This window comes from Pseudophryne corroboree, chromosome 9 (assembly GCF_028390025.1).
Source record: "Pseudophryne corroboree isolate aPseCor3 chromosome 9, aPseCor3.hap2, whole genome shotgun sequence".
NCBI classification, from domain to species: domain Eukaryota; kingdom Metazoa; phylum Chordata; class Amphibia; order Anura; family Myobatrachidae; genus Pseudophryne; species Pseudophryne corroboree.
The window spans coordinates 454,652,854-454,676,128 of NC_086452.1; the positions used below are offsets into that span (position 1 = coordinate 454,652,854).

The window sequence follows — 23,275 nt, forward strand, 5'->3', positions numbered from 1 at the left end:
TTATCTGGGAGCACACGTGCCTTAGGTGCATGTAAATATAACTATTACCGTTCCCCTATCATGGTGCCCCCCCTTTCATTTATCTTCTGGATACGCCCCCGGGGACAGCTCAACGCAGAGGTACACTGTCGGCAGTGAGGCAAGAAAAAGCACGAGGATGAGGGCCCTGCTCGTGAGCACTCAAGATATAAAAAAGTTTTCTTCTAGAACAATGCAAGGCCTTATAATACATGTGATGCTTTTGCACCATCTATTATCTCTTTTTGCTGTAAATGGAGAAAATATAACCAGCCCTTCAGAATAGCTTTGGTTTAGTGCTGGAATGTTACATTTTGTTCCCTTACTAACCACTACTCAAAGTGTAGACTGGACCTTGCTTATATAGTAACTGCACAAATGGACTTTCTTTGTTGCAAAACATACAGATGTGTCCTCATACACTATTGCTGCAATTGCCACAAACTCCCCTCTCGGTGCGCCAGGTACTGTACAACTCTGCTTACGCCTAACGTCTATTTCGCCTGATAATGCAACTGCAATGCGACTAATACTCACCAGGGGACTGCGCTGATTAATCTGATGTGCGACACTTGTATATCTGTACGCTCCTGTATATGCAGTGCTACAATGCAGCTCCGTATACACACACAGATATGCAGTGCGTCCAGAAAGTATTCACAACGCTGAACTTTTTCCACATTTTGTTATGTTACAGTAGGGGTGGGGGACCTCAGGCCCGCGGGCCGTATAAGGCCTGCAGAGCCACTTGATCCGGCCCAGCCAGGCTCACCTAACCATGGAGATGCTGGGCGCCCGCTGAGATTTTGTTACTAGCGGGCGCCTAGCTTCTTCCCCTCAGCAGCAGCCGGAGGCAGGAGCGCACTCCTGAGCTCCGGCTTCCGGCTCTTGCAGTGTGCGTGTACGGCTGTGCGGTGCTATGGGAGAGACGTCATGACGTCTCTCCCAAAGTTCGGAGGAGCGGCCGGTCAAGCGGAGGGCAACGGTCTGGAAGCAGGAGCGGGGCTGGTGAGTATTGTGTTTTTTTTCCTTTTAATGTCGGTGTATAAGCAGCGCTACTAGAGGGCATATCTAATGTGGCATATCTAATGGAGCATAACAACTGACTGGGGGCATATCTAATGGGGCATAACAAGTGACTGGGGGCATATGTACTGGGGCATAACTATTGGGGGCAGGCTAATTTTTAAGTTGATCATTTTTGTATGGCCCCTGAAGGATTTTATAAATATCCAAATGGCCCTTGGTAGAAAAACGGTTCCCCATCCCTGTGTTACAGCCTTATTCCAAAATAGAATAAATTCATTTTTTCCTTCAAAATTCTACACACAATACCCCATAATGACAACGTGGAAAAAGTTTTTTGGGAGATTTTTGCAAATCTATTAAAAATAAAAAACTAAGAAATCACATGTACATAAGTATTCACAGCCTTTGCCATGAAGCTCAAAATTGAGCTCAGGTGCATTCTGTTTCCACTGAGCATCCTTGAGATGTTCCTACAGCTTAATTGGAGCCCGCCTGTGTTAAACTCCGTTGATTGGACATGATTTGGAAAGGCACACACCTGTCTATATAAGGTCCCACACTTGACAGTACATGTCTGAGAACAAACCAAGCATGAAGTCAAAGTAACTGTCTGTAGACCTCCGAGACAGGATTGTCTCAAGGCACAAATCTGGGGAAGGGTACAGAAAAATATCTGCTGCTTTGAAGTTCCCAATGAGCACAGTGGCCTCCATCATCCGTAAATGGAAGAAGTTCTGAACCACCAGGACTCTTCCTAGAGCTAGCCAGCCGTTTAAACTTAGCGATTGGGGGACAAGAGCCCTAGTTAGGGAGGTGACCAAGAACCCAATGGTCACTCTGTCAGAGCTACAGCATTCCTCTGTGGAGAGAGGAGAACCTTCCAGAAGGACAACTATCTCTGCAGCAATTCACCAATCAGGCCTGTATGGTAGAATGGCCAGACAGAAGCCACTCCTCCTTAGTAAAAAGAACATGGCAGCCCACCTGGTGTTTGCCAAAATGCACCTGAAGGACTCTCAGACCATGAGAAAAAAATTCTCTGGTCTGATGAGACAAAGATTGAACTCTTTGGCGTGAATGCCAGGCGTCATGTTTGGAGGAAACCAGGCACCCCTCATCACCAGCCAATACCATCCCTACAGTGAAGCATTGTGGTGGCAGCATCATGCTGTGGGGATGTTTTTAAGCGGCAGGTACTAGTCAGGATAGGAGACTAGTCAGGATAGAAGGAAAGATGAATACAGCAATATACATAGACATCCTGGATAAAAGCCTGCTCCAGAGTGCTCGTGACCTCAGACTGGGGCGATGGTTCATCTTTCAGCAGGACAACGACCCTAAGCACACAGCCAAGATATCAAAGGAGTGGCTTCAGGACAACTTTGTGAATGTCCTTGAGTGGCCTAGCCAGAGCCCAGACTTGAATCCGATTGAACATCTCTGGAGAGATCTGAAAATGGCTGTGCACCGACGCTTCCCATCCAACCTGATGGAGCTTGAGTGGTGCTGCAAAGAGGAATGGGCGAAACTGCCCAAAGATAGGTGTGCCAAGCTTGTGGCATCATATTCAAAAAGACTTGAGGCTGTAATTGCTGCCAAAGGTGCATCAACAAAGTATTGAGCAAAGGCTGTGAAAACTTATGTACATGTGATTTATTTGTTTTCTATTTTTAAGACATTTGCGAAAATCTTAAAAAAAACTTTTTTCCTGTTGTCATTATGGGGTATTGTGTGTAGAATTTGAAGGAGAAAATTAATTCCATTTTGGAATAAGGCTGTAACATAACAAAATGTGGAAAAAGTGAAGCGCTGTGAATACTTTCCGGATGCACTGTACAAGTGTCGCATAACAAATTAACCCAGCGCAATCTCCTGGTGTGTCCTAGTCGCATCACATGATGACCAAGACACATTTAGGTAAAGATGCCGGTGATAGCAGAGTGGCACCAGAACCGGCATCTCTCTCCCGCCACATGGCGCATTCAGAGCTATATGAGGATACATCCGCGTAACTCTTTTTGACGGATTTCGACTTTAAAACATCCTGAACCAAAAGCAAAACGTGCCGTTTCTTTGGGTCAATCCAATTCTGTGTTTTCAACATTAAACATCCAAAGTCTCTTCCGGACACATCACGCAATCTTTCAGTCTCAGAAGTAGATTGAAAGAAAGAAGTAAAGTACGTCAGGAAGGCTACCTAGCAACGAGAACCTCCTCTGATCCGACGGCGGGGGGATGTGGGCTACAAACCAGGAATGTTGCTCTGTAAGAAATGCTTTTATTCTACATAACTCATTCTTCCAGTTGACTTTCAAGGACCTTTTGTCGTGCATAGATACAGAAAGGTTAAATAATGCCATTCCTGATACACTGAGAACCTATAGCAGTAACAGCAGTCTCTCCCGGCTCTGTGTGAGCACCTATAGCAGTAATGGCAGCCTCTCCCGGCTCCGTGTGAGCACCTATAGCAGTAATGGCAGCCTCTCCCGGCTCTGTGTGAGAACCTATAGCAGTAATGGCAGTCTCTCCTGGCTCTGTGTGAGCACCTATAGCAGTAATGGCAGCCTCTCCCGGCTCCGTGTGAGCACCTATAGCAGTAATGGCAGCCTCTCCTGGCTCTGTGTGAGCACCTATAGCAGTAATGGCAGCCTCTCCCGGCTCCGTGTGAGCACCTATAGAGTAATGGCAGCCTCTCCCGGCTCTGTGTGAGCACCTATAGCAGTAATGGCAGCCTCTCCCGTCTCTGTGTGAACACCTATAGCAGTAATGCAGCCTCTACTGGCTCTGTGTGAGCACCTATAGCAGTAATGGCAGTGTCTACTAGCTCTATGTGAGCACCTATAGCAGTAATGGCAGCCTCTACTGGCTCTGTGTGAACACCCATAGCAGTAAGGGCAGCCTCTACTGGCTCTGTTTGAGAACCTATAGCAGTAAAGGCAGCCTCTACTGGCTCTGTTTGAGAACATATAGCAGTAATGGCAGTCTCTACTGGCTCTGTGTGAGCACCTATAGCAGTCATGGCAATCTCTACTGGCTGTGTGTGAGCACCTATAGCTGTAATGGCAGCCTCTCTCGGCTCTGTGAGAGCACCTATAGCAGTAATGGCAGCCTTTCCTGGCTGTGTGAGCACCTATAGCAGTAATGGCAGCCTCTCCCGGCTCTATGTAAACACCTATAGCAGTAATGGCAGAAACTACTGGCTGTGTGTGAGCACCTACAGCAGTAATGGCAGCCTCTCCTGGATCTGTGTGAGCACCTATAGCTGTAATGGCAGCCTCTCCCGGCTCTGTGTGAGCACCTATAGCTGTAATGGAAGGCTCTCTCGGCTCTGTGTTAGCACCTATAGCAGTAATGGCAGCTTCTCCCTGCTCTATGTGAGCACCTATAGCATTAATGGCAGCCTCTCCCGGCTCTATGTAAACACCTATAGCAGTAATGGCAGTCTCTACTGGCTGTGTGTGAGAACCTATAGCAGTAATGGCATCCTCTCCCGGTTCTGTGTGAGCACCTATAGCAGTAATGGCAGCCTCTCCTGGATCTGTGTGAGCACCTACAGCTGTAATGGCAGCCTCTTCTGGCTGTGTGAGCACCTATAGCTGTAATGGCAGACTCTCCCGGCTCTGTGTGAGCACCTATAGCAGTAATGGCAGCCTCTCCCGGCTCTATATAAACAAATATAGCGGTAATGTCAGCCTCTACTGGCTCTGTGTGAGCACCTATAGCAGTAATGGCAGTCTCTACTGGCTCTGTGTGAACACCTATAGCAGTAATGGCAGCCTCTCCCGGCTCTATGTAAACACCTATAGCAGTAATGACAGCCTCTACTGGCTCGGTGTGAGCACCTATAGCAGTAATGGCAGTCTCAACTGGCTGTGTGTGAACACCTATAGCAGTAATGGCAGCCTCTCCCGGCTCTATGTAAACACCTATAGCAGTAATGGCAGCCTCTCCCGGCTCTATGTAAACACCTATAGCAGTAATGTCAGCCTCTACTGGCTGTGTGAGCACCTATAGCAGTAATGGCAGCCTCTCCTGGCTCTGTGTAAACACCTATAGCAGTAATGGCAGCCTCTATTGAGCACCTATAGCAGTAATGGCAGCCTCTCCCGGCTCTGTGTGAGCACTTATAGCAGTAATGGCAGTCTCTACTGGCTGTGTGTGAGCACCTATAGCTGTAATGGCAGCCTCTCCTGGCTCTGTGTGAGCACCTATAGCTGTAATGGCACCCTCTCCTGGCTCTGTGTGATTACCTATAGCAGTAACGGCAGTCTCTACCGGTTCTAAAATGCTCCACGACTTCCACTGTAACTTAGTTACTTGGCAACGTGCTTTCCCGAAGCTTCTCCTGCAATTCAACAGTACCTGGAGCATCAACAGGTCGTGAATGCATTGGTGGGGAAAGGGTTAAGCTCCCTAAGCCATAGCTCTGTCTGAAGCATTGTAATGCAACGCTAAAACGGAAGAATTGTGCACTAGGCTGGCTGAATCTTTACTAACCACATCTACTTGTGTATGTGTTGCTTTTCATTACCAGTCTTTTGTGTAAGGTCAAGGCTTCTTAAAGGCAGCACTCAGCAGCTGAAGCAGAGAACGACCGAAGTCAAGGTCCCAATATAGAAAAGAACAGCCTGCACTGCCGGCAAGTGAAACACTGAACAGGTTTTATTTGCGGTAATGCGGTCGCGGAACGTTCCATTAATGTGCTATGCTGAAGTGAGCATAGGACGATTCACTTATTACTAGACCTAAATAATTCCAGTACCGTCTCTCTTTATAAGAACACGCTTACTAGCAACCAACAGAAAAGATTCCTTACGGAAAAGTCCATAAGATGTGACAGTACCACTATAAAATTGACCCTTATACACATATAATCACCGCTAACGTAATAAAAGTTGCTTCGACCACCTTCACATAACTTTCATTTATTGACTTGACCACAAGTTCTCCTACAGCCTTTACTAAACATATTGTTTTCTCTTTCAGGCACCTCTTGTCTATGTAGGCGACAGGCGACGTACGTCAAACAAATAGATTATTGTTTAAGGCTGAGAACTTAAGAAGTACAGCGAGTGATTTAGCAATAGGAAGGAGAATAGGAAGCAGTAGGACTAGATCATCTTCTGCACAGCGGCCTCTACGCTTATTATCTTTGATGGCTGCTGTACGCAAGTTCCACAGGGGAGTAATTAAGGGTCTTACTTCAGGTATTCTTTATTATTACAAACACACAGAAGGCCGTAAGCACAGTTCTGCCAAGTCCTGAAAGCACTCACGTTTTATATCAAAGACATGGGAACTGTCTGCCTTCAAATAGCAGATTTTATCACTGATTAAAGCACAGTGCATGTTTCCTAATCAAGGAGATAGGCAATTAATACAAAGATATATAAAACTATGCACAAACAGCAAATATGCGTCTTCAAACAGTGAATCCTGACATTTTTTATTTCATGGTAAATATGCTAGAGCGGGTTTCTCTTTTAACACGTCATATGACGCTGTACTTCTAACACTATATAACCCACAGTCTGTGGCTTCTTGCTGCCTCCATTCCCCTACTCATATCATGTCACCTCCCTGTCACATGCAGCCCCGTCCTCACTGATACATCACTCATCTCCTGATATACTCTGTGCTGCAGGGGGACCCTGCTCCTCCCACTATATAACTCTCAGTCTGTGGCTTCCTGCTGCCTCCATTCCCCTCCTCACATCATGTCACTGCCCCTGTCACATGCAGCCCTGTCCTCACTGACACATCACTCTTCTCCTGATATACTCTGTGCTGCTGGGGGACATGCTCCTTCTACTATACAACTCTCAGTCTGTGGCTTTCTGTTGCCTCCATTCCCCTCCTCACATCATGTCACCGCCCCTGTCACATGCAGCCCGGTCCTCACTGACACATCACTCATCTCCTGATATACTCTGTGCTGCTGGGGACCCTGCTCCTCCCACTATATAACTCTCAGTCTGTGGCTTCCTGCTGCCTCCATTCACCTCCTCACATCATGTCACTGTCATTGTCACATCACATGCAGCCCTGTCCTCACTGACACATCACTCATCTCCTGATATACTCTGTGCTGCAGACGTACAAGAGAAAATTAGGAAAGATTAAGATACTATGGGTAAGATGTATCAGACCTCGGAGAGATAAAGTGGATAAAGTAACAACCAATCAGCCTCTAATCGCTGTGTACTGTACATGCTGCGTTTGAAAAATGACAGAAGCTGCCGCAACACTAAACACTAATACAATAGCCATATGACAGAAACATGGCAGACAGATGACGTGGTTATCTATAGGAGAAAAGCAACACTTACTTCACTCGGAGCTCGGCGTTGGTTGCGGCAGTGTGGAACTGTGCCGCGGTCAGCTTGTAAATCTCCAGGTTCTGCAAAAGATCAGAAGCTACAAATGAATGCATCCCAATGCTGTGTCTTTGCATTCACTTACAAATACAGTATATATTATGTCCTATTGTAACTTTTCTACTCAGCGGAAAAAAACAAACCAAATGATAAAACCTTGTCTCAGAACTGTCTCTTTTGGGGTCCCAGAACAATGTCACAGTGACACATGGGGGGCCAAAATGATATGTAGGGGGCCAATATTTGGTTGGGCATGGTAGCTCAACACCACTAATAATCCGACGCACGTGTGCACGTGTATGGGGTGCGAGGGAAGACTAGTGGATGCTGACGGTCGCAATGTGTCATTTCGGAATGGCATACCATGGACGAGCAGCTAATTGAATTGTCGCTTTACGATTCCAAAACAGGCCCACAATGACAGACAGAGAGGGTGGGTCTATAGGACTCGCTCAGTTATCAGTGGGATCCTATAACAATGGCACAGTAGCATTTCAGGCCTGAGAACGATCTTACAGACTCTGGGTCCCAGAACAATGGCACACTGACACCTGGGGTCCCAGAACAACAGAACACTGACACCTGGGGTCCCAGAACAACGGCACACTGACACCTGGGGTTTCAAAACAACAGAACACTGACACCTGGGGTCCCAGAACAACAGAACACTGACACCTGGGGTCCCAGAACAACGGCACACTGACACCTGGGGTTCCAGAACAACAGATCACTGACACCTGGGGTCCCAGAACAATGGCACACTGACACCTGGAATCCCAGAACACTGACACCTGGGGTCCCAGAACAATGACACACTGACACCTGGGGTCCCAGAACAACGGCACACTGACACCTGGGGTCCCAGAACAACAGAACACTGACACCTGGGGTCCCAGAACAATGGCACACTGACACCTGGAATCCCAGAACACTGACACCTGGGGTCCCAGAACAATGACACACTGACACCTGGGGTCCCAGAACAACGGCACACTGACACCTGGGGTCCCAGAACAATGGCACACTGACACCTGGGGTCCCAGAACAATGGCACACTGACACTAGGGGGCCCAGAACAATGGCACATTGACACCAGGGGGCCCAGAACAATGGCACACTGACACCTGGGGTCCAAGCACAATGGCACACTGACACCTGGGGTCCAAGCACAATGGCACACTGACACCTGGGGTCCCAGAACAATGGCACACTGACACCTGGGGTCCCAGAACAATGGCACACTGACACTAGGGGGCCCAGAACAATGGCACACTGACACCAGGGGGCCCAGAACAATGGCACACTGACACCTGGGGTCCAAGCACAATGGCACACTGACACCTGGGGTCCAAGCACAATGCCACACTGACACCTGGGGTCCCAGAACAATGGCACACTGACACCTGGGGTCCCAGAACAATGGCACACTTACACCTGGGGTACAAGAAAAATGGCACATTGACACTAGGGGGCCAGCACAATGACACACTGACACTTGGCGGCCCAACACAATGACACCCTGACACTAGGGGGCTCAGCACAATGACACACTGACACTTGGCGGCCCAACACAATGGCACACTGACACTAGCGGGCTCAGCACAATGACACACTGACACTTGGCGGCCCAACACAATGACACCCTGACACTAGGGGGCTCAGCACAATGACACACTGACACTTGGGGGCTCAGAATAATGACACATGGACACTTGGTTGCTCAGAACTATGGCACAGGGAAACTTCGGAGCCCAGAACTATGGCACAGGGAAACTTCGGGGCCCAGAACTATGGCACAGGGAAACTTGGGGGCCCAGAACTATGGCACAGGGAAACTTGGGGGCCCAGAACTACGGCCCAGTGACACTTGTGGGCCCAGAACAATGACAGTGTTACATTTTGGGGTCCAGAACAATGGCACAGTGACACTTGTGGGCCCAGAACAATGACAGTGTTACACTTTGGGGTCCAGAACAATGGCACAGTGACACTTGGGGGCCCAAAACAATGGCAGTTACACGTTGGGGCCCCACTAAAAGGTTTTCGCAACAGTGGTCATTCGTTTGCATTCGGAATCGTTCAAAAGCAACAAGAAGGTAGAGTGGGCGAAATGTCGCATTTAGTAGAAAAAAAAAATGATACAAAACACTCAGAACACCCACAATATGACACGTGTGGTAGACAACAGACATGGACAATGACCATCTGACCGTAGCTTTCTACTGGCCCTTTATGGGATTCTGAAAGACTTAAGGTGGATACACATGGACAATCGGGGCATTCCCGATCGATCGGACGACCAATCGTTCCGTGTGTATGCACGATATTGTGCATGGCGCGCTCCCTCGCTTCCCCTGATCTTACTGCATGTTAAAAGATCAGGGGAAGCAGCTGCCGATCCTATGCAGTGCTATGCCGGGTGGGTGTGGCACCCCCCTCGACTCAATGGGAGCGTGCCTTGCACAATATCATACACAGGGATGTAGCTGCATAGCGGGCGATCGTGCTCCGGATCGCTCCATGTGTACGGCCGTCCAATATGTCGGCCCGAGGAGCGTCCAACGCATCGGTGAGTACACATCGTACTCACCTTTACTCACTTTATTAGGAGCAGATCTGATGCTGCAAGATGACATCCCACCAAATATAAGCTCGGTAGGCAGCGCGGATAGAGGAATTTTTTTTATTGTAAAATGTTTTCTTTCCATAAATCCGGGAAATGACTGGCAAGCGTGGTATTTGCTGGTATACAATATCCTGCGGCCTTCTACTTATACAATTGATGAATAGCGTTTACTCTACAGCGGCTTCTAAACAAGAAATGTTTATGCTGGAACATGAGATATTTGTGTGTTTGGAACCTATTTCTCTGTGAACACAACAAGCTAGATGCTGTCACTACCATTGTCGGCCTTCAGTGTAAAGTGACTCTGAAACAACACTACGCAGAAGAGAAAATGAGGAGATATATTTTTATTAAATAGGTTGTAATTCTTGTCCAAGCCCCGAGGCTGCGTTCCACCTGCGGCAGGATTACAAGGGTCATTTCCACCATCGCTTACATTTAAATAATGAATTGTACCTGACCCTCTCTGACTATGAATTATACATTGATAGTATTTATATTATGCGGCAACGGTCGATCATTATTATATTGTATACGTATGACAATACATGGAAAGGGATCATTTTGTTATACGCACTGACTGGAGGAAGAAGTGGAGGAATAAGCGTTTGGAAAGCCACGATGGACCTAATTCAGACCTAATCGCTAGGCTGCGTTTTCGTACAGCTGGCAGTCAGGTCTAAACTGCGCATGCACCGTAATGCGCATGTGAGTCGCACGGGTACAAAGCGGATTGCCGCACAGCGACGGGTTTGTGCAAAGGATCTGTTCGCACGGGCGATCGCAAGGAGATTGACAGGAAGAAGGCGTTTGTGGGTGGCAACTGACCGTTTTCTGGGAGTGGTTGGAAAAACGCAGGCGTGTCCAAGCGTTTGCAGGGCGGGTGTCTGACGTCAATTTCTGGGACCGGACAGGCTGATGTGATCGCAGCGGCTGAGTAAGTCCTGCGTAATATCTGTTTGTACAGCTCTACTACACATGCGTTCACACACTTGCAAAGCAAAAATACACTCCCTCATAGGCGGCGACTATGCGAACGCAATACTGCAAAAGTGGGTTCCAACGCCAGGCTTCATCGTACTAGCGATAACACTGCCGGAAAACACGTGATTTAATGTCATTGAGTATAAGGCCTTCATATATTTATATATAGTATGTGGAAAAGGAAAAATATTGTGTGGACTTCCACCTTAAAATTGGCATCACTGAACAACTCCCTCCATTTTAACCCTTAGCCAGGAGAGGGGCAGAGATTAATTACACACAGCACGCCCGGATATTACTCAGTAAGCAGTAATGATCCTGCGCTCAGTCTACGGGGTTTGCAGGCGTATAATCTTACTGGGGAGCATTGGCGTATGTTCAACCTGCTGCTTAGCTCCCTCTGGGGAACTTGCTGCCCTGCTCAGCCCCAAGCCGATTCTTCATGCCTAGAAATAGCAAGAGCAGGTGAAGGAAGAGTGGCACTACGTTTGCTTGCTGTGTGTGCCTAGTGGCGGCAGGGTGACAGCCGTTACCGGCACTGCGGAGAAACGGCCAGGGATGTAGGCCATCGCACTATGGGGCAGATGTATTAGTGTGGAGAAGGCATAAGGAAGTGATAAACCAGTGAAATGTGCAAGGTGATAAACACACCAGCCAATCAGATCCTAACTGTTAATTTACATATTGGAGCTGATTGGCTAGTTTGTTTATCACCTTGTACATATCACTGGTTTATCACTTCATTGTGCCTTCTCCAGGTTGATACATCTGCCCCTATAATCTTAATCCATGTGATGTTGCAGACTTACTGTAGAAGATACAGCGAGACGTGTTACACTGGACGCCAAAATAACGAGACAGGTCTGTATGTTTCTCAGTAAAACTATGCACCGCATGCCGTCACTTGGCGACACGACAGACAACCTTTCAGATGGTATCAAATGCAACTCAGTGTAAAAAGCCTAAAAATAGGTGCAGACAGCTGGTAAAAATGTATCAGTCTGCACAAACAGACATTTCTGTGCAAAACCTTAAAAAGGTTCTATTGGAAAATAAAATCCCTCCACTGAGATGATATTAAAGGTTTTACTGAACAGGCCGCTTATTCAGCGGATATGCTAATATCACTTTGAAAAGAGAACGGTCCGAGCGCTCCCTCCCTCCAGTATTCCCTACAAAAGAACCTGGTACTGTAGGTTTCTAAATCGTGGCAACAAAGTTGCAATTCACTGAGAGCAGTATAAATAAGTCTGCAAATAATTGTAGGATCAGCTGGAGGATGTGGATAAACCCAATAAATAATTACATTTGGGTGGACATCTTTAAAACTAACTTAAGGGGCAGAATCAATTCTGGTAAGGCACATCCCATAGAACTGAATCACCCCCTATGGGTGAATTTATATTACCCAACAGGCCATAGAATTCTATGGTGGCCGGGTTCCCATTCCGATGCCGGCCCCCTCTCTTTCCCCCTGGCCTATGGTGGCAGCAGCACTAAGTGTTGCAGCCCCATATTTAAATGGACCAATAGGTGCTAGATGCCATTTGTTGAATATCTGTCTGACGCCAGGCACCGTTTGAGTTAGGTATGCCATCGATATGTCTGCGACGCTGATGGTGGTAGGGATGGCCATCGACCATTGATGATTCCAAATCATCGATGGTCTATGACCGATGGTAACTACTTTTACCATCGATGGGGGAGAACCAGATGGTTTCCCACCATCGATGGTAAAGAGCTATCAAATATATATATATTTTTTTTCTCTAGGGTGTCAGGGACATGGCGCATAGCTCCACCCCCTGACACCCACGAAGCCATGCCCCCGGGCTCTGATTGGCCCACATCTAGTTCAATACTAATTTAATGGTGACCATCGATGGGCAAAAACATTGATGGTTCCCATTCAGATGGTTTCCCACCATCAAAGTTATCCCCCGATGATGCCAACATCAATGTTAAAATAAATCGACATCAACCCTAAACCATCGATGGTTTAGAATCATTAATGGTCGATGGTCACCCCTAGTTTGCATAAAAATGTATTTGTTAAAACTGTTTGATGTGCTGTGGCCATAGACTCTCTCCAGCAGCCACACTGTCTTATCCCTTGGTGCAATGAACCGGGGGACTAAGTAACAAAGACCCACTGCAGCCAGAATGTAGTCCCGTCCTGCAGAGAATTATGCTGACCACTGGGGAACAGGAGCCTTGCGCCTGATGTCCCAGTGTAGTAGGGCTGAGTACCACAAATGGGCAAACTGGCTGCCAGTGTGCCAAGGGAGAGGTTTGTGTGCCAACCGCTGGGAACCAGGAGCCAACGCATGGTGCAACCACACCATGGGGCGGCAGGGCTAAGTGGCTGCAAGCTGGGGTACAGGGCGAGCCAGCTCCCTATACCCCCTGGCACTGAGCGAGGACAGTAAGGAGCACTCGTAGCCCGGATTGTGGTACTCAGGCGGCAAAGAGGACACTTAACCCCAGTGTGCTGCACCAGGGGGAGTGCAAATGGAGATCGCCAGCAGCCGAGGCTGCAGGGTTATGTTAGTGAAGCCCTGTGATAATAAAAACAATTATATAAAGGTTTAAAAGAAAAGCTACATGTGGTTTATATGGCCGTGCAGCACTGAGCCAAGAAAGCAGTTCCTGAGCTGCAGTAATGTGGTGTGTAACACATGTTGCTGTGCACCAAGCTCACAGGATCTATTTTACAATGAAATGGTATTTTAAATGAATGTAAATAACGAAAAGATGCACTTGCCTTCCCTACCTGGTGGTCTAGGGGGAATCCGGAGCTCCCTATGGGCTACTAGGTCCCCCAGCCCACTCGCAGGGAAATGGAATGCCATCCCATGCAGCCTCATCCGTGAAAGTGGCATGAGAAGGTAGAGGGAAGGCTGCATAACACAGCCAGCTAAGTGGTTCCAGGGAGATCCAAATAGCTTCCCCTCCACGGCCAGGAAACCCTGCCTGGGGACCTTGGGTGCCCACCTTTGGAGCTTGGATTTAGGCTAGAGATGGCAGGTGTGGTCCCCTAGCAGCATTCTGGAAGTGAGTTTTGGAGGGAACATTACCCATTCTAGATGTGCTGGCACCTGGGCGTTGACCATCACTGCAGGTAGGCTCAGATGGGATTCAGTTAAAATATCGGCTGCCGGGATCCCCGCGTTCAGGAGACAGACGCTGGAATCCTGACAGCCGGTGAAAAACCACCGGACAGAATCCCGACCTCTGCAGGGTAGTCCCACTCGGTTGGTGGCGTGGCAATATAGGTTATAAAATATGTACAGGTATATAATTACCCTTTAGGTAATCCATCCAGGTAAATAAACCTAATGTTCAGAGATCATTCATAATTCTGATATCTCGTAGAGCCTGGTAAAATACACGTTTGTACACCCTCTACCCTTTCTATTAATGCTCCATAGCAACAGGGTGAGAGACATACATAAGAAAAAAGTGATCGTGCTGACCTTTTAGCTAAAAAGGTAGTTTTTATCAAACAATATTGCACTCACGATGTAAAAAAATATACACACATATATACATATACCAAGTCCGCAAGGGGACTCTTAGCGCCCGCCCCGCTGGCAGCCGATATGCCGCTGTTGAGATATTGACAGCCATACCAAAGAAGCTATGAGCCTCGTTTGACAGCCGTAAAGCTAAACGCATCCCGAAATAAGTAATATACCGAATAAAACAGAGAAGTTAAAAAAGCAGCTGCATCTCTGTAACCCCCACATTAACCGATATACCGAGGTTCCCCGTCAGCGAAACAGCTCTGCTAGAAACACTGCTACACAGGTACTGCTCTGCGTACTAGGATTGGCCACCATACGAGGCTCTGCAAATTACAATAGGCTTCAGCTACGGCTATGCTTACGTTAAGGTAGACTGAGGATAACGCTCTGCAAAACAGTAGTGTCTGCATCAGCTGCTGCACCACATATTACAGACTGGGCATCAGATAAGTCTCTGCATATTAAGCCAGGCACTATGGGGGTCATTCCGAGTTGACCGCACGTAGCAACTTTTTGCTGCTCGTGCGATCAACTAGACGCCGCCTATGGGGGAGTGTATTTTAGCATAGCAGGGCTGCGATTGCTTGTGCAGCCCTGCTATGCTAAAAAAGTTGTGTGTGAAACAAGACAAGCCCTGCAGTTACTTACCCTGTGCGATGCATCCAGCGATGAAGGTCCCAGAATTGACGTCAGACATCCGCCCTCCAAACGCCTGCGTTCGCTGCTCCACTCACAGAAAACGGTCAGTTGAACGCCTGCCACCTGTCACTCTTATTGCGATCGCGGCAGCGATTGCTTTCTTCGAAGCGTGTCTTCGACGCGTGCGCATTACGGCCGGCGCACATGTGCAGAACCAACCCATTCGCACCGCTGCAAAGAACCACAGCGTGCGAATGGATCGGAATGAGACCCTATATACAGTTCTGCATATTGGAATAGGCCTCAGACAACGCTCTACTTACCAGGAAGAACATCAGCTGAACATCTGAACAGAAAGGGCCTGATTCAGTGTTGTACCCAAATCCGCCTGTGTTCCTACCTTGTGATTTTTAGCAACGGCGAAAGAGTCCGAGCCCGCATATGCCAACTTGAGCAGTTACAGGCGATCTTGCAGATCTGAGTTGTAGCTTCACTTGTGGGTGAGCGGGTGTTACATGGTGTCAGCACGTAGGACATGTGCCCTGGCGCGTAGACAGAATTATTGTGGGCTAACCAGAATAGTGCGTATGCACAGATCTGTCCAATTTCACAACGGGTCTTTGTGCCACAGGCCTGGTAGAGATGTGCGGTGACGGTGATGTTTGGAGCAGAGAAGGGAAAGGGGGGACATGATAAAAACTTTCACATATATCAAGGGTTTTACCAAAGTCCAGGAGGGAAACATTCTTCATATGAAGAGAAGTATTAGAACACGAGGACATGCACTGAGACTGAAGGGGGGGAGGTTCAGGGGAAATTTCACAGAAAGGGTAGTGGACAAGTGGAATAGCCTCCCATAAGAGGTGGTAGAGGCTAAGACAGTAGAGCAATTTAAACATACATGGGATAGACATAAGGTTATCCTTACAAAGAAACAAAGATCAAATAAGATTTGAGATAGAAAATATGGTTAAAAAAAAAAGGGGGGCAGACTAGATGGGCCAAGTGGTTCTTATCTGCCGTCAAATTCTATGTTTCTATGATGTTGGCTACATTCACATACGGAGAGATGGGGGCAGAGTGGTCACACAGCAGTGGCCGACAGAGTACCAACGAATATTCATATTAACCTCTGAGCATGAAAAACGGACACTTTATGGGTAATCCTGACTCCGGCCCTAAGAGTGGACATCAGAGGAGGCTTGGCAGGTTAGATTAGGGATTAGTATGACACCAGGGAACCGGATGAATCTCTGCATAGAACACTTGGAAGACTTGGAGAAGGTACTGACTAATATTCAGAGAGCTGGCTCATATATTTTAGTAAATGTCTTCTTTGATGAGTAAACAGTTGTCTCTCCAAGTGGGGTTACATGAGGTCCTCATGTCTAATATGATGACATTTCAGATGAATACATAGAACAGAACTGCAGGTAGAGTCACCAACAACAACAAAATGAGAAAAAAAATAGATAAATGGTTGTTTTAAAAATCAGCCCAATCTGCTCCTGAATGTGACTATTTCTCACAGACCCTGTGAACTGTTAATTAAATTTGCCATTAAAAATTAAATGATCTGAATAAGTAGGTGTGAGTCTTCTCATCTCTGGGAGCTTCATAAATCAAATTGTATTATTTTTTTTTTCTGTTGCTACCCTAGCAATTTCCATCTTTCATACTGTCTGATTTCTCCAAGGAACTGCAATTCTGAGATCAGAAAGAGAGACAAGAAGAAGGGAGGAAGGGGGCCACGACAATATAATTAATTTACTTCCGTAAATCAGAAGGTCGTTTTAAATTATTGTGCAGTTTTGCGGCAGACTGTGACATTTGCTGCCAAAATGAAGCGGCCTTTTGCATAACTTATTGTTAAATACAGTTTACGTTGTTTTGTTTATTGTTATTTTCTCCTGCTTTGCTTTAGCTCAGATATTATGGGAGGTATTCAATTAGCCACGAATTCGCAGCAATTTTTGTGTGTGCATTTTTTGCGCGGCAGTCGGTCAATAATTGCTGCGCAAACGGCTTATTGGGGGTATGCACGCTCCCGTTTTTCGACCTATTCAATTGTAAACGAGTTTCACCTGAAAATTCTTGCAGTTAAAAGTGTCGGTGAAAATGGGGAATTCAGCCTGTACCCCAAAAAATGCTAAACATAGGATAACAGAAGAGAAGTGTATTAGAGATCGCATTAAAGAGTTTTTGGGGACTTAAATTGTGTGAAATGGATGTTATTTTTTTTATTTTTAAAAAGCAAAAAAATATTGTGCAAAATAAATGCTCTCATTAAATTTGGGGTACATGAAAATGGGTTTAAGTATATATTTGGGTCCTTTAAAAAAAATGTCTAAACAGACCGACTACTCCCACCTGTAAACCTAAAAACACCCCAATATACTGGTCCCATACCTTGAATCTCAATTTCCATCAATGACATGTCATTACTGGCCAATTCAAAATAATTAAAAACTTCAATGTGCCTAATTAGTCATTAAGGGGGGTGTCTCAGGGGCTCTATACCATATCCAAAAAAATGTACATTAAAATAGGGATTTTTCCCAACTTTTCACCTGCTCAGAGTAGGTGAAGTGAAATTTGCGAAAAAATGATCCCTGATAAATTTTCCCAGATAATTGAATAGGCTGTAATCGTGATTCACAGGAAAAGTCTGTTTTTTAGCGTGAAAAGTCCGTTATTGCAGCTAATTGAATACCCCCCTATTACTTTAAATGCTCACTCCATTCTGAAATGCAATTACTGGCCATCATTCATGTTATTTTATCTCAATATATTTGGATGTGACGGACGGAGCACATCTCCACGCCCTGTAGATCGAAAACGGGAAGCAGGGCAAGACGACTCTGAGCAAGCTGGAAACTATAGTAGAAAAATGTGTTTGGCCTAGAGTAGGAAAATCAGTTTCCTGACAACCTGTCACTATGACAATATTACAGGGATAAAGATTATGACAGAAAACAAAGGAAAAACCTCATCCAAGCATTTCAACACTAAATTTCAGTGCAGGGCTGTAAACAGTGTCTACAGCGGGTGGTCTTCAGGTTGCCGACTGTTGGGATCCCGGCGCACAGTATACCGATGCCAGAATCCCGACAGCCGGCATACCGACAGTTTTTCTCCCTCGTAGGGGTCCAAGACCCCCCCTGGAGGGAGAATAAATAGTGTGGCACGCGTAACATGCCACCGTGCCCGCAAGGGGCTCATTTGCGCTCGCCACGCTGGCGGTATGCTGGCGGTCGGGCTTCCGGCGCCGGTATGCTGGTCGCCGGGAGCCCGGCCGCCGGCATACCATACTACACCCTCTACAGCGTCCCATAGCTATCTGCTACAGAGCGGAACATGGCCAATTACCTCCCTATTTTAGTAACTGGTTCATCAAACTGAACTGATTGGTGATAATATACCGGTGAAAAAAGTTACGTGTAAGGAAGGGTTATGTTGAATAACCCTGATTGTCATGTGACTTCTGTAGTCTCGGGCACTAGATTTAAATGGGCAATTAAATTATATTCAATACAAAACACAGATCATTGGAGTATGGGAAAAAGTGCACCATCAAAAGTGTGGCAACGACGTGAAGGACATAAATGCCTTCCTCCCATGACAGATATACTTTCCATTGTAGAACAACTCCAAAATGAATCCTATGATAAAAAGCGGGCAGGGCCTGTTTACGGAGAGATGCGAAGAGCAAACACAAAATGACGAAAGATGAAGGAAAGGAAGATTGTGATGTGGTCCAGAGGACCCATCATTTAATCATGATACAGATGTCTCCTCATACATCTAGCCTCAATACACCAAGCTGCAGGAGATGCCTGGTGGAAGTCAGTAGAAAGGTCCATACAACTCTGCTGGCGACAGGCGTCTTTTCCCCCTGAAAATGTGCCTTAGTTGCAACGTGATGCGATTAGGAGGCACCATGAGACTGTGCTGATTAATTCGATACGCCGCCGCCCTTGTACACTGTGCGTGACCGTCTGTATACGGAGCACAATGGAACATGTATTGGGAGAAAAAGCTGATGCTGCTACATTGTAGCACTTTGTATACAGATACAGGAACTCAGTCACACACAGATATACAAGTGTCACATATCAAATTAATCAGCACAGTCTCCTATTGCATCCTAGCCACGTAGTGGTGACTAGGACGCATATGACTGCAAAAAAAAAATGTAAAAAGACGCCAGATGCTAGCCGAGTCCGACGGGACCTTGCGCACCAAGAGGGGCTGTTTGGCACGATTGCGGCATTGGAGTATGAGGACATAAGGGTCCCCAATGCTGAATGCACAAGGAATATGGAGCACAGGGACCCAAAAGCAACCAAACAATAAAGGGTGCGGAAGCCCTCGGTTTGCATTCCGTAATTAAAGACGGAAGTCACCGGGAGGAGAACGTAAGGCGCACTCTTGTGCAATCAATTCACTGTGACAGGTCCAGGTAAACAGGGGCTCTAACACGCCAACTGAGCATCAGGCGCCCTCGCGAGCAGCTCTGGAGGACAGGATAATGTAGAACATCAAGATGTAGCCTGAGGCGGGGAGAGAAAACCTTTTTATTTTCTTGTGTTTCTCAGCTCTGGTTTATTTTATCTTCTGCTGAGGATCACCAGGTCCCGCATTTACAGAAACGTGCCACTTATTGGTAGAGTACACCCTCATCCCCTGCCTGTAACCACTTCACACCCAGAATATGTACATTACAGCCGCGGAGGCATTATAGAACAGACATGCAGAAACCTTAGACCATAGAAACCTCAGTAATTACTTGTGTAGCAACGTCACATGCAAACGCCTGCTTCCCCAATTTGTAACACTTGTTTATTCCATTATTAGTGAAAAGAAACATGAATAGATTAACACCGAGATCCACACTCACACTTCGGCCCTGCAGGAAACAAACTCAAGCATGGATTCCGCCAACGTATTACGGTAACTATGGAGTCGTGCTTAAGAGCCCTGAAACACTGCCATCAAAACACACGATATAACAATAGTAAATACATGTAAATGGGAGATATGTAAATTGACAAACTTTTCTATTGTAAGGATGTTTAATCCTTTGTTTTATGAATACTGAATTTACTGCACAGTTAGTGACACGTTGGCCTTTTTTTGGTGCATGGGTGTAATCTCAGAAATCAGACTGGTTCCAAGAGGAGGAAAATATCCCAAGAGCAGGCACCAACATTACGGATAATTCGGAAAAGCAATTATTCAAGTTATTATTATGTATGAGGAATTTTCTAAAATTACCTCCCCCCCCCATCAGCACCTTCTTGGTGTGAGTGTTTGTGATTCATTTTCATAACCTATGTGGCAAAGGGATCTTTACCAGGAGAAGCAGCGGATGTGTCTGAACCGACTTGGAATTACATTTTAAAGCGTGTAAATGAGTTCAGAAAAAGGGATTATTATATTATATATATATATATATATATATATATATATATATATATATATATATATACACACACACACACATACACACATCCGTTTTCGGTGTTTCACATTCATCAGGGTATGGCACCTACATCGGGCACTATGGCACCTTAACTGATTATTCCCCTGATGAAGGTGAAACACTGAAAACAGATGTTTGGGAGTTTGCCAGTGGTCTACACCTGCTGTTTAACGATGAGTATTTTGCTGAGCCTGTTTGTACCTGCTTGTCACATGGGAGTAAAAAAAAAACGGTCTGACTACTGAGCAGTATGCTGGTTCTGTCTACACCTTAACCTTGGAGTTGTGATTTTATATATTTCTGTATTCTAACAGGTGTCGGCATTCTCACTGCCTGGATACCGAGCAACAGGATTCCAACTACACCCACCTCAAGAGAATGTGGATCATGCAGCAAGACAACGACCCAAAGCACACAACTCATTCGACCAAAGAGTGGTTAAAGAATCAATGTAAAGTTTTGGAATGATTAGTTACTCCATAACACTCGCTGCCACTGTCCGACTGTCCAGTGTTTGCGCTCTTTACACAATCATAAACTCTTGGCTGCATTCTTCGTTGTTTTTAGAGATTTATGAGCAGCTCTTTGCCCATAATATCCAAGGGCATGGTCCTCCCTACGAAGTGTTCTCGTCAAAAACCAGCACATTAATGGCCAGTTGGAACTCATGGGCTATGGTCTGCATGGGGCAACCCCTGTTCTGTCGCAGGTCCCTGCTTAGCACTCTCCGGTCCTCAGGTTGCAGTTTCGGGGGTCTTCCAGAGCGAGGTCCATTCCTGCAATGCCCGACGCATTAATGACTACAGGCACAGTGGATTTAGGAACATCTGCAAACTCTGTTATCTCCTCCCGACAAGCCATTTCGTTAGCAAATGATCTAATCAGTGCCCCTCTACCCGTTTTATACCTTCACAAGCTCGTTTCTGCTACAGCAACAATATGTCACTTGTGCGGGTGTTTTCAATCACTTTTGTCTACATAGTGTGTGTGTAAATATATATATATATATATATATATACTGTGTATACTGTACACACACACACTATGTATACACACCACGCCCGCTGTGCAGCACCGCCACTAGCTGCTCTTGATGCCCCCTAATGCCCCTCCCCATGCACACCTGCTCATCTCCATTCTGTCTGGCGACCATACCCCACTTCCATACTTACCCTTTCTCTCTTCTGCTGCACTAGGTCTGTCCCATCTCCCTCATAGTAAAAGCCAATGGAGGGACAGACTATATGTATAAATTTGGGGAATGTTTGTTCCAAAATATTGTAATAATTAGTTAAGGCAGCCAACTCTTCCCTTCTGGCCATTCCCTACACTGAGATATGAGAATTGCTCTGCATTCTTTTGACACCAGTGATTTTTGTTTTCTTCCTAACAGCACACTAACGCCCCACTGTGTACTGTTCCCGTAATGTGTACCCCCACTGATTACACACCCTGCCAACGGCAACCTACGCCGTGCACCCTAGATGGTTCCTCTGCGGGCAGGATGTTCTTCATGTGGATCTTTCCATATAGGGTATATCATACTACTAAACAAGTGTCAGTTTTCCCATTTATGCATTGGGCCTTTGTATGGCTCCCCTCCCACAGTGTAACCTGCGAAGAGCGCCCAACATGGCTGCCTCATCTGGTACACTTGTGGATGGGATGAAAAATACATGGACCTGACGGTTTGTTGGAACCCTACTCCTAACGTTAGGACACTGAAATCACCACATTTTGTGTTCTCTCTTCTAGGGGTAGACTATTCCACCCAGGGTAATCCTACACAGCGCGCCCAAGATGGCTACCTCACCTTGTACTTTATGAGAGTGGAATACACAACCCGTGAAAGTTATTACCCAAAATGCCTACACCAACACTGCATTATGCTTACTGTGCACTCTAGGTTTTCTTTTTATGTCTCTGTGGTTTGTCTATTGCTGCTTTACTTAAATCTTCTGTATTATGTGCATTGTTTTTTTTTTTGTCTGTAAAGCGCCTTGAGTCCTGTTGGAGAAAGGGCGCTATATAAATATAATTATTATTATTATAATGCAGATTTTAAACACAAACAATGCTTTTTTTATGGGTTGAGGTCTGCTAGCTCATAGGCGTAGAGTCAGGACCTCCCCCCAAGCACATTAATCACTTGAGTGCTGCGGACTAGAGATTTTTTTTTTCTAATAAAATTTTGTAGTCACATTTTCTCTTGCACCCCATATTCCCATATACCATACAAACTAATTCTCATCAGCCAATTTCGCAGGTGTCCATTAATTAATACGCTGGGGGATTTAAAGAAAATACAGTTTAAAGTGTAATTAGTTGAGAACCGTGAATTAAAGTATATATATATATATATATATATATATATATATATATATATATATATATATATATAAAAATTCAGAGTTATACACCAATATCCCCTGCTCTATAATCCCGCTTTCACATCGCAATGCCGGGTCGCACCCGGATATTGGAAACTGGTCCTTCCCGGGTGCGACCCCCCTTTCAGATTGGCTTCCCAACCCTGCAATATGCCAGGTTGGGTTGCCATTGGGGGCGGGGACGGCATCAGTGGCGGGTG

The 23,275-nt window shown here is 46.2% G+C and overlaps 1 protein-coding gene across 2 annotated transcripts in view; it reads right to left on the reverse strand.

The window, feature by feature from the left end:
- CHCHD6 (coiled-coil-helix-coiled-coil-helix domain containing 6) overlaps positions 1–23,275 on the reverse strand; it is a 507,702-nt gene that overhangs the window by 200,885 nt on the left and 283,542 nt on the right. For both annotated transcript variants that reach the window (XM_063941215.1, XM_063941214.1), the window contains one exon: positions 7,377–7,447. In XM_063941215.1, coding sequence (XP_063797285.1) covers positions 7,377–7,447 — 71 coding nt within the window. The remainder of the gene's footprint in view (positions 1–7,376; positions 7,448–23,275) is intronic.